The sequence below is a fragment of the Parasteatoda tepidariorum genome, chromosome 10, assembly GCF_043381705.1.
Source record: "Parasteatoda tepidariorum isolate YZ-2023 chromosome 10, CAS_Ptep_4.0, whole genome shotgun sequence".
NCBI classification, from domain to species: Eukaryota; Metazoa; Arthropoda; class Arachnida; order Araneae; family Theridiidae; genus Parasteatoda; species Parasteatoda tepidariorum.
In genome coordinates, this window is record NC_092213.1 from 5,234,611 (window position 1) to 5,247,990 (window position 13,380).

Consider the following 13,380-nt stretch of genomic DNA (forward strand, 5'->3'; position numbering starts at 1 on the left):
TTTCTTCAATGACTCATATTGTTGCAGTTCGATTCTCAGTCTCATATTTATGCATTATTGATTCTACAGTACGTATAAACTCTAAACTATAAATTATTTTTGAAATTGATATAAACTAAGAACAGAATTCAAAGTAAATTGCAAACCTAATTTAACAAAAATCTACTTAGTTGATGGTCAAATGATGTTCTTGCCAATCCTGAGCAAAACATGTTGACTGAAGGTGCCTAATAGAACAGGAAGGGTTGAATAGAATGACACTATTTCTGCATTCCCTTCTTATTATATTCTTTTGCATAATTCAATCCTGATTAAACAGTGTACTATATTATAAAATTATTTTATTCCGAAAGAAGAAAGAAAATATAATAAGACTAACTTTAGCAGTTGTCCTGCCTTTTTAGCAGCAGCAGATATATCTTGATCAACAGATGCAAAGTTGCTTAAATCATTTCCACTACTGTAATAATCACCTTCACCTGAAAAATAATTATTTATTTTTGTAACATCAATGTTTTACATACATTTATTTATTCTTTTTGGATCAACATAAGTAAAATAAATTAAAGTTTGCTTTGTAGGGACAACAAAATGTTGTGAAGTTTTATTTTAATTGTGAAATTTTATTTTCCCCCACAACTAAATAATATTAAATAAAACAAATTAAAATAAAAATTTGTAAAGCATTTAGTTATATTAAATGCGGAATGAAATATTTATGTTATATTCTAGAAGTTGCATGTTTACAAACAAAATAAGATTTAACAACATTGTTGGCAGGGCGAGCCCAAGAAAAAGCAGCATAAGACAAAATTTATTTGCGGGGCCTGCCTTACATATATATATAAAATAAGTTATTAAAAACTATCAAATTTTAATTTTTTGACAACTTTAGTAGAATAACAGATAAGAGGAAGATCTTAATACCCATATCAATATATTTTCTCCCATTTTTTATATTTGATCCTAAATATTAAATTTTAATTCTTATGCTTTTATTAGTTCTAATGCTCTAAAAATGCCATTATTTTTCTGTAAATAATAAATACTTAAGCACATATGTGTGTTTTTAATTATTTATATTTAATAATTAATTTAAAGCATTTTAAAGATTGATCTGTTCCAGATTAATAGTGCCATGTTTAGTAGTTCAATAATAAAAAGTTTAATTAATAAAAATATGACAAATTATTTAAATAAAGCCAAATTCTACAAATGCAAAGTACTGTGTTTCAAGGTTTGCACTATAAGGATCTTCTATTATAATATGAACACAAGAGTAACCTTTAAAATTATACTTCATAGAAGAAAAAGGTACTAAAAATAATATGATGATTTGGGACTATCAGTTTTTATGAATAATATATGTGAAATTAAGTGTGAAGACAATGCGTTTTGACTCAAAGTGAGCCACACAAAAGCCAATTCACAAAAAAAGAGTGAATATAATTTTTAAACAAGAAGAGTACGAATAATAAATTTATTGTATCCTTTGAAAAAAATCATGCAGGTTATGAATAATTATAAATTAGGACCTTCTAGGACTTAGGATAAATCTTCGTTCATTCCAAAGAGATTCAGGATATTTTACATCAAGTGTGTGGAAACATCAAAAGGATAGAATGGTTTTTAAAAAAATTTGTCTAAAACTTTTTCTTAATCAAATGACTTAATTTCGGTCATTAGATTAGAATGACAAGTTCAGTGTGACCATTGTAACAGACATTAAAATAACATTGTGTTTATAGAATAGCAAATGGAAACTCATGCATTGGTCGTTATAATAGAAGAGTTGGTGTAACGGGATGTCTTACTGAAGAACCTAAATTTCATAACAAAATAGAGCACATGGATTATAATAGGACAAAATATTCAGAAAAGTAAACACAGTACCTGTGAGAATAGTAATAGCAGTGTCATTTTCACTTGCTTCTTTTAAAGCTAACGCAATGTCTTTGTACATCTTCAAAAAACAAAATAGTGTTAATAATTATATTAATTCAAAAGTTGTGATGAAATAGCTTTTAAACACAAAATTAATTTATTTTCAGAAAAGAAATAGGGGGAAACCTCCAGGAAAGACCATCTCTGTGTAGTGACCACCTCTATTTACGACCATTTTTGGGAGACTAGGAATTTTTTCCGAAGGCTTCATGTTGAAGAAAACTTTTTGGAGAGATCATCAAAACCTCTCCCAGCGACCAGGATAACCTCTCCACCAATTGTGGAAATGATCAAATAAAGGAAAACGAAAAAATATCAAAACAATAAATATCGATAAAACAAATATATATATATTCAAAATATTTGTGTGAGGTTCTTGTTTAGATAGTTCTTTTTGATGATCTCGGAAAGAGATCTACAACCACAACGTTACAGTCAGAATTCAACAAAGAGGATGATTTATTTTTAAAGATGAAAGTTAAATTAGAGAAGAAAATAAAATTATTTTAGGAAAAACTAAGCGTTTCAAACAAACAAACCTCATCTCATTTTTTAAAGCTAACTAATTTTTATGCTATAAAATTAAATGCAAACTTAAATAAAAAACATAATTGTTATTTATTTAACAGTGTTTTCATCATAGAAAAAAAATGGGGGAGAATTTCTCACCCTTTCTCAAAAACAGGGTGAGATTTCAGAAAGTTAAGTAAGATTTCTAAAAACTGAAAAAATACAAATAGACTTGAAAAAATTTTTTCTTTCATTATAATACATTTTTAACGTCTTCTATTTTTTAAAGCATTGAATATTCTTGCTGCATCATCATAGAAGATTTTGCCTTTACTAGGTATTTGTCCATCTTACATTAGTGCATAAAAAATTTGAACGTCTTACATGAAAAAACCTTACCTGCGGTAAACACGTGGTTGCAGAGAAATGTGTTCTGAAAGGGGTTCCGTGGTTCGGAGGGGTTGTGTTCTGTTGTTCGAAAAAGTTCTGAACAATACTGGCATATAGGAAAGCTAGATAACGGGGCAAATGTTGAAAATAATGAAAGATCCAGGAAGAAAAGTGAAATGGATTTTATTCTAATTGGCGTAATTCGAAGCTTTTTCCAAAGTGCGAGAAATTCGCGAATTTTGAAATTGATTTATAGAATGCGCGTATTTCTCGCGGCAATCATTTCTTAATGTGAGAAAAGAAAAAAATATGCGAGATTCTCGCGTTCTCGCGCTGTAGTGAAAACACTGTTTAAAATAATTCTATCATTCATAATTGGTAAATTTATTTTTACACATAATTATATCAGTAAGGATCATTTTCCTCAGAGCTAAACTTGATTCATAGATCCGTCTTTTCATGAAGCCAACAGAAGCAGTATTTCTGTACCAAGAAAATGACACTGACCACAATTAAAATCTGCGAAAAATCATGAAAATTCGATAACATTTTAAAGTCAATAGAGGGAACATCTAAGAATGGTCCATTAATGACTGTGGAACAGAGAATGATCACTCTTGAGAGATTTCACTGTATAAATCACATTACTACTACACAAGTAAACCCAATACATAATATTTCAAAACACAATTTTACAAATCTGGGAATAAAAAATACAATCACTTTTTTTATTATTTTGCATGTTGTAGTTAATTTACATCTCACAAGAGCTGCACGATGGGCTATTGGCGAGGGTCTGGGAAACACCCCTGAGGATGATCCGAAGACATGCCATCACAATTTTGATCCTCTGCAGAGGGGACGGCATCCCCGCTTCGGTAGCCCGACGACCTGTATGTGAAGTCGAGCACTTTACGGTAGAACAGTTTAACGAGGACCCATACCGCACACCCTCGGTCCCTACGCAGACTGATCCAAGTGGTCACCCACCCGCACACTGACCGCAGCCAGTGATGCTTGACTTCGGTGATCTGCTGGGAACTGTGTATTAACGATCAGTCCAATTATTATTTCGCATAGACCCTTTTATTTATTTATTAATATTTTTTTTGTTTATTCAAACTGCGATAATGCTATCTCAATACATTTCATTTAGAAATTTTCAACCTCCTTCTTATTTCACATTAAATTTCACTTTGCGTCTAGCTATTAACTGATAACTGTTAACTTTGCCGGGCTCTGAAGATTCGAATGGATGCACAATCCATTGCTGACCCTCCACCGAAGAGGTGAATATCTTTTTTAAGTACTTTTTGGATGAGCTCTTTTAAATCGAACATAGTTACTCGTTTATGCATGTAAATATATAAAAAAAATTATTTAGGAGCATTAGGAGGAGAAGGAGAAACAAGCTTTTTTAACTCCAACCCTAAAATGCATTTACTCATGCCCTGATGGCATCCTTTTAAATTCAGTGCTTGCCGAAAATATTATGATGCAAATATTGATGTCTTGTTTTGAATAAAAAGAAGAACCAGTTTTTGTGATGAAAGTTTGTCTTGTTGGACCATGTCCATGTGTGCACATCAAGCAAGGAATAAAATTGACTGAGGGGAAGAAGCTGAAATATATGCGAAGCAGGACCTTCATTCATCTTCCATTATACAGCTTTCTCGGCATTGACGTTGGCAGCAACAACCATACCTCACATTCATTTCTTTCTTATATTGTTACCAAAAAGCAGAACTGCCAACTTTCTAAGTTTTGGGGGGGAAATTTCTTCGAATGGTAGACAAGTTTATGTTTCAATGTATGATTTTTTGTTTTGTAAATTTGGTTTAGGTTATTTTTCGTATCATACTAAAAATAAGAAATAGATTCCAAAAGCCTACCATTTGCATATTCATTTACTTTACATTAATATTCATTTACTTCATTTCATCACTAATTAATAGTAAAGTAAACTTATTATTTACTTCACTATTATAATTAGATCGAAATTCCCCTTTTTAGTAAGATATAATGCGATGGAAAAAAATTATAAAACAACATTTCATTAGATGTGTAAAATAATGATCGGAAGTCGTTATGGGGAAATCTTTAGAGGAAGGTATTGGCACACATTGGGCTGCCTGGCCAACTATGATGATGATGATGCGTAAAATATTAAATCATGTAAAGAAAAAAAAAGGATAAAAAATAGATGTTTATTTACTTTAGTGGTGATGGCATTTTTCTTTTCTGGGCGATTAAATCGTAATTCTGTGATGTCACCACTGACTGATAGTTTTATTCCTTCATACTTCAATTCCTGTATTTCAGCACTTTGTTCACTTTGTTGCTTTTGATCAAACAGTCCATTAATTAGAGATACATATTGACTTTTTGCTTCATCCTAAGGAAATAATAATTTTGATATTATTACATTCTTTTCTTCAACTTCTTTTACAAAAAATATATATATATATATGAAAAATTTTAAATTTTTTGCTTTACTTATTTTTTCTAAATATTTTGTTCAATAGTGACCTTTGTCCTCATGAGAATGTTATTTATTTACAGATCACAATTTTCGCTTGCATGCACTTAGTAAATATCATTGATAACAAAAACAAAAAATTGATCTGTTAACAAAAAATTAGTACATATCAATCTCAAGTTTTTAAGAATTCAAATAAATAAAATCATGTTGTTAGTCTTTGAATTAAAGCTATAACAGATTGGCCAAAAATAGTTTTTGTTAATAGATAAATGAACTAAACATATTAATTGAAACAACACACTTATTATTCTTTTATGTTTCTACAATTATGCCAATTATTGTAATTACCCAAATTTTGTATTATCAGCGTAATTTTTTATACATAAAATATGTAATACCTATTATTCAAATAGATGATAATTCTATAATTCTTTATATGATTTTTGTAAATGATATTCACTTAGAAAAATGTACTAAAACTTGGTAACATTCTGCAAGAATGTCTCTGTGTCACTATGATTCCGTCATGGGGAACACAAGCATTATATCAACATTTTTTATTCAATATTATTGATTTAATAAAAAATAATAGCATAATTTAAAACTTTAAAATTACATAAAGAATTTTCTAACCTGAGATAAAGAGCCAAGTGTGTTCCATGCTTCCCATTTTGCTTTGCCAACCATATCAAATACAGATGGCTTAGTTTGAGAACAGGGTCCTTCGGTTGCCTAAAAATGAAATGCAGATCTTACTATATTACTTATTACACACACAATAAAAGAGGAATCCATCATGAACACTCAAAATATTTTCTTAACATAGTTTTAATATCATTTCCTTGGAAAACAGTAGAATGAATGACACACTGAAGGTTAGTCAAACATTAAATACTAGATCCAAACAATTGGTGGATTTTGAGAATTATACCATTAGGGTTTTAATCAACCCAAAATTTTTTAAATACAATCAAACCTCATAAATCCAAAATTGCTTAACATGAAATATTGCTTTGCATGAAATATATGTTTGGTCCTGTGAGTCAGCAATCAATTATTATTGTATTTCACAAGTTACGCGTGAGCTTATTTTAATTTGTTTGGTACATAATTGTATTGTTTACATACATCAATGTAGTATATAATATGTAGTAATATTACGTAATAAATTGTTTTAATGATGCATCGGATAAGATGAAATCCGGTTAACATGAAATCATCCTGATAGTCCCTCCGATTTCGAGCTAACGAGGTTCACGACTGTATTCAGTTTGAACTTTAAATTTTCGATTAATTTTTGAATTATCCTAATTATAGGTTATAATAATGCTCAATAGCATTGCAACTTATGTTTATCTATCAAAATATATAAAAATATGAGATCAAAAAAAAAATATATACTAATAAAACAGTCTTTAATGATATTGTATTATTGCAATGCAAGTTAAGGTATCTGTGACTAGTGCAAAAATATTATGGGCAAAATTGAGTTTATTATAAATTTTGAATCTCTGTACTCTTAACTTTCTAATAACACTTCACTTTTGTTTGTACTCCAATTGTTTACAAAGTTATAGCTTCATTTTTTTTTTTTTTTTTTGCAAAATAATAACAGTGGATAGACTAATGATTTTAAGTCTTTAAATGTGTTTATCTCAAAGTCAGATTGTTTCACATTTTACACTACCGTAAACATGATTTCTCATGTTGTATTTAAAATAATTGTCTACAATTTTTCATGAGTGTTTATGATTATAAAACACATGTTCTGAACTATAGACTAAGAGAATAAGAGTAGAATTTTATATTTTATGCATGTTTTTTCCAAAAGGCAAGTGCTGAAATTTTTAAACATTTGCTTTTTTAACTACATTGATCGCTAAATCAGTAGTATATGCACTTGCTTTTACAATTATAGTTCAAAACACAGTTGATATCCTTCTAAATAAAATCCTCAAAGGATTTTTTGTTTTAGGAGATAGAAATTTTTTGCAGTGTTTAGTATATATGCAAAAAGTGCCTTATTTTTACCAAAAAATGGCCATTTTGAAAAAAAATAATTATGTAAAAAACTTTTTTAGCTAGTTTTATAAGTGTTTACACCAGGGTTTGAAAAAACCCGGGGATTTTTGAAAAAACCCAACCCGCCTGGGTTTTATTGAAAAAACCCGGGGAAAATTGGGTTTTATTTGAAAAAACCCGGGGAAAATTGGGTTTTTTCATTTAGTGCTCATAAATTTTACTGTGAAAATATTTTTATTTATTAAATAGTGTTGTATAAGTAAACACTAAAATTTCATCTGACTTTTACCTGTAATAAAATTAAACTGGAATAAATATTTAATGGTCTTCAATGTTTTTATAATACGATTAATAGAAAGTGAAATTAAAATTATGTATAATTATAAAGAGTATCAGTTACTTGTCCCTTTTTTCAAATATTTAGATAAATATATGCATTTTAACTTTATAGTTTCAAAAAACAAATTAATCTTAAAATTATAAAAAAGCATATATAAAAAGTTATAGCTCATTTTTTTAAAATCAGATAATAAAACTTTAAATTTGTTTATTGTTGTTTAATGTATCACTTAATAAATTTTTTTTTGTTTGCTTTCAATATTTTTAAACATGATTAAAAGAAACAAAATAAATTGTATTCAAATGAAATCTTATAAATAATATTTAAAAAATCTTAAAAGTAATATTTTAATTTTTAACTGTTTTTTAATTGTGATAAACTTTCTCCAAATAGTTAAAAATTGTCAGCAGATGTTAAGAGTTAACTTTAAAAAAAAGGTCAATTTTTTCCTTTATTATTATTATCATACAACAGATTCAAAGTGTCTACATTTCTCTCTTAGATGGCAATACACTTTTACGAGTTTTGTAGCTTTATCTATTCCTAATCTATTTCGAAGTTTACTCTGCACCAAACCGAAAGTTGAAAAGTGTCTTTCGATAGAGACAGAGGATGCTGGTGCTGAGTGCAAAGAAAAAAGAATTGACAGAAATTTTGTGGAAGCTAGGAATTTTATTTATTTACTTATTTTTTTTTTTTTTTTGCCATAATTTTCCACTATTTTTTGATGAAAACTGTTCAATAACAGTGTCAAGCATCATTGATTTTGGAAAGTATTCAGGATCGGAAATTTTGGATGCCATAACACGTGGCAGAAATTCTGGATGATGCTTAGAAAGACAGCTTTCTGCTAATTGGTCTTGTTCATCATTTAAAAATTGTCCCCTTGTTTCGGGATCCAGGATGCATATGCTGATAAATGATGTGGCTGAACAGCCTGATCTTTTAACAAAATGTTTATGGGATTCTAATTCATCACACGATAGTAAGTTAATTCATATTTCAACAGGTTCTGAAATTGAAATGTTTTCTGGTTGAAGCTTTTTTAAAGCTTCAGAAACAATTGATATCTGTTTTTCCCAATTGATAGTTTATTGGTAAAGCCCAACATTATTTAATTTTTTTGACATATAAAATTGTTCAAGAACAATCTCTTCATATTTATGGTAATTATTGGCAAAAGTTTTTACGCGCTCACAATATGAATTCCACCTAGTATCATTTGGTCATCAAGCAGTTTTTTTCATTTGCCCATCCATGTGCTTGATGCACATTTCTAAAATATTTGTTAACTTCAACGATATGTCCAATGATAGTATTAGGAGATACTTCTTTTTGAACCAAATTTTAAAAAAAAAACAATTTGTGAAAAAAACCACCAAGTGGGTTTTTTCAAAGTGGGCCCACTTGGGGAACCCTGGTTATATGTATTTTATATTAAGTTTAAATAACGCATTATCACTAATACATATTTGAATCTTCTTTATTTTTAAGTACATTACGTTTCATAATTTTTTAACTCAAGAATTATAAAATATAAATGCAGTAATATAAAAGGAACAAGTTTATTAATCTTTTTGTTTTCACACACATTTATTTACTATATTTATTAAACATATGGATATTACCTATTATAAAATTATAATCTGTAAATATTTATAATCAGTAAAAACTAAAATTTCATCTGACTTGAGTTAAATAAAAAACTGAAATAAATATTTAATGGTCTTACATGTTTTTATAATAAGATTAATAGAAAGTGAAATTAAAACTACGTATAATTATAAAGAGTATCAGTTACTTGTCCCATTTGTTTTCAAAGAATTAACCCTAGGAAAATGATTTCATTTTTAGATAAATAATTTTAAAAAATTCTCTTATAAAAAGTTTCAGCTTCTTTTTTTTTTAAAGCCAGAAAATAAAACTGTTTAAATTTGTTAATGTATCACTTGGTAAAAAAAGAAAAAAATTGTTTCTTTTCAATTTTTTTAAACATATGAATTAATAATAATAACTTGTTTATTAATATATAAAGCATGCAACTATATTCGAAAAATTGATCTTTTCAGACTATATTATTTAAATTATTATTTGATTTAATATCATTAAAATATTACTTTTTGAAAAAACCCACTTAAAGTTTTCAATAGTACCTACTATAAAACTATATGAAGATTCGAGTTTCTTTTACTTTACTAATATTAAAAACTTAATCACATAAATCATGCAACTCTATTTGACAAATTTATGCTGCACAATAAATTATATAAAAGTAAATGCAAAACAATAAGTTTTAGTAAAAAAAAAAAAAAATTTTTGAAAAAACCCACTTATCGTTCCAAGTGGGTTTTTTCAAGGTGGGCCCACCCAATAAAACCCTGGCAGGTTTTTTCAAAGTGGGCCCACTTGGCGAACCCTGGTTTACACATAATGAAACCAAGAAAAAAAAACTAGTTCCTTAAAACTTTGTATTAATATTTCAAAGAAAAGATGTTGAAACTAGTGGGATACCTTAAGTAAATAATTTCACCCAATCTTTCTTAAGTAAATAATTTATGTTTACTCACTAACTTTACTATCAAGCCTGTACCGGACTGTAGAAGTTGTATGCTAAAGGGGTAGGATTTGTGATTTGCAGACAAGAGGTATATGAGCAATGCTTATGAAAAACATTAAATTCCTTTTATGGGAAAAAAACTTTTGGACAATTCCATGGTGTCATATGTAAAAAGTAAACATAAATTTCTAAGAAAAAATTCCCCCATTAACTATAAGTTAAGCTTTAAATGGTCTAAAATAACCAAAACTAAACTTATAAATGATTTTTGAGCAATAACTAAATTATACTTCAGCTAGTAAACTATAGCTATTGTATAATATAACCACTATATCACAGTGTTGCCTCTAAGCGTTTCTAGAAGGGCTGCTCGCTGCACTTGCTTTTTGATCGCTATAAATGCGCCCTCCTTGCCCTTTCAGTAAAAATATGCCGCCATCTTTTTAAAATGCTGTCTTTTTAGTTTTTCAAGAAAGATTGTTTTCTTAACCACCTCTGTTAACCCCTTAACGATCGGTTGATTTTCAAGAAAACGGTCATAAAAGTTCCTATTTTTTCGGCTTTTGTATTTGTATTACGTATTTGATTAGTGCTGCAACTAGTTTAAACTAAACTATCTATCTGTAATAACTTTAAAAATATTCTGTTATTGCTATCAGGTGTGTAAAATGAGAAATAAAATGTTTTCCGGGCAAAAGAAATGAATTATTCTTATTTGAGCATTACTACTGAACACTCCAGCACGTCAATATCACGGGAGCGAGAAATAGTGGGCGAAAACTCACCCCGTCATTTTCACGGGAGGGAGAAGGAAGGGGTTAATGAGAAATCCATTTTTTATTTATTTTGTTATAGATAATTATTTAAAATTAATATATATTATCATTTCGTCATCTTAGAAAGAATTTTTTTTTTTGATGTTGTCTAATTGGATAGTTAAAATTGCATAAGATTCGGTCTCAAAATTCTAGGGTATATCAATGAATTTTTAGTGATTTTAAATTTTACCATTTAATTTATTTTAATAAATAAATTTTTATTTAAAAATTTTCCTTTATGTTTATTTTCTCATAATTTTCAGTTTAAAATGTTCAAAAAAAGAAAGATTTAAAGTTGTTTATCAATTAATATTTTTTTAAAAATTACTTTCTTTTTTGAAGAACAAGAAGAAGATTTTTACACAGAGATTGTCTTTCAGTTTGCCTTTAATTATTTTTCAAAAGCATTTTCTATTATTTTAATAATGAGTGAGAATTACTTTGTGAAATAGGCACTTATACAACAGTAATTTAAAAATTGAGGATCCAATTCAGCTATTACATATTTTGATAAATTTTAATGGAGTTAAGTGAGTGCCCTTTTCTGCAAATAATCATCCGACCCGTTTCTATTCCTAGGTAGAACTTTGATAATATTTATTAAAAACGCGAAACATATTTTACATTAAAGCATTTCATGTCTTAGCTTTATTAAGCTCAGTAAATTAATGGTGCAAAATATAAGAGATTATTAGAAGAATTTGCTTTCAAAATTAAATAAATCAATTATTTCTGAGCATAAAAAACTTTGCCTCAAAAACTAGAACACCTCCACTCGAATTCAGATTTGGAATTTTTAACTGATATGACTAAAATGCCGGTAACTTAAATAAATTCAATGTAGAATTTGATACATTTATTGGATAAAAAAGTATTATTTGCTTGAATTTATTTTTTTCTTTCTAAAATTTGAAGAAAAAAAAATAGTTTTATTAAAGAAGATTAATTTTTAAAAAAAATTATAAGAATATAAGCTAACTGAATACCAAATACCAGAGTGCTTCTGTCCTGTTTCTGTACTCCAAATAAATTACAAATATACAGTGGGGGGAGGAAAAGTCATGTTACACTTACTTGCTTAAATAAAGCGTACATCTTTAATTTCACATCATTTCCGGGATCTTTTTCCAATGTTTTTGCTTTGTCGCATGCCTGTTGAAACGTCAGAGAGCTATTCATTCTTACAGAGGTAGAAAATGACTTCAAAAGATAGATGCTTTTAGACGATCTAGAATGATTAACAAAATATTGAATAAAGAATTAATAATATATTATCTTTAAACTAACAGGTGATATCTAATCTAGATATGGAAAGGAAAATTATTGATAACAATCATAATACTTAGAATAAGGCAGAAAAATCGATGGTCGCAAACTAGATGAAAGTTTTCTGATAGAGGAAAAAATTATAGACATTTTAATTCACATAAATTAATTGATTGGTTATTATTTATCGTTATACCGTGTTGATTGATTCGACGAGTGATTCAGCCTTAGTTCTAAAAGGAAAATTACTCAAATATTTGTACTTGTACTCAAATACTGATACTTGTTTAGTTTTCTATTTCTGCCCTGCATAAGGTCCTTTTACTTATGTCAAGATCTTGGGTCAATTTAAATTTTACGGCTCTTATGCACCAGAGTTTCATCAATGCAGGCAGAGAAAGTAGGCAGAGGAAAGCGTTCTCACAAAATTCTAAACAAAACGTCACCCTTGTTTTGTTTTGTCATTCATATTTAAATCATTTAAATTCGTGATGTCAATCACCGGTATTAATTTTGAAATTAACAACAAAGAAGAAGCGAAAAGGGCATTTGAATTGCTTGTGGAAAAAGAGGTTTCTGAATTTAAATATACTTATATTTATATTTCTTCCACTTTTTTTCGCTTGCACCTTTGAAATAATCGGACAAATTTGTACGTAACTCATTGTGTTTGTAAATGCGGTAGTAATTATTCTAATATGTCGTAAGTTTAGGTTAAAAATTAATTCTCTTCGGGGGTTTTATAAAAAGGTTGGGGGGGGGGGTTATCATATCGACGACAAGTTAGTGACGAGTTCTGTTTGCTCGCCGAAGAAGGAAGATTACTTTGATTCTTATCAACATTTTAATAAAAAATATCAATACGAGATTTTATTGTGTGAATACAAATCTCGATGTTTGATTTTATCATCGTGTAAATACAAATCTCGATGTTTGATTTTAAAATCGCATGAATACGAATATCGATGTTGGATTTTAATATTGTGTAAATACAAATCTCAGTGTTTGATTTTAGCATCGCATAAATACGAATCTCAATATTAGATTTTAA

General features: G+C 28.4%; 2 protein-coding genes across 3 annotated transcripts in view; one reads left to right on the top strand and one right to left on the bottom strand.

The window, feature by feature from the left end:
• Positions 1–379: 379 nt before the first annotated feature.
• Positions 380–12,665, bottom strand: LOC107451242 (enoyl-CoA delta isomerase 2; the record flags this gene model as incomplete). 2 transcript variants are annotated; one of them, XM_071186204.1, is given in 6 exon segments in its annotated part: positions 380–479; positions 1,894–1,963; positions 5,060–5,239; positions 5,960–6,058; positions 12,138–12,291; positions 12,526–12,665. In XM_071186204.1, coding segments are annotated over 5 exon segments (554 nt in total), but the record flags the coding sequence as incomplete, so codon positions are not given.
• Positions 12,666–12,738: 73 nt separating this feature from the next.
• LOC107451240 (conserved oligomeric Golgi complex subunit 4) overlaps positions 12,739–13,380 on the top strand; it is a 38,757-nt gene continuing 38,115 nt past the window's right edge. Inside the window, exon 1 of the mRNA XM_016067278.3 lies at positions 12,739–12,901. Within this exon, the coding sequence (XP_015922764.1) occupies positions 12,821–12,901 (81 nt within the window). The 5' untranslated portion in view covers positions 12,739–12,820. The remainder of the gene's footprint in view (positions 12,902–13,380) is intronic.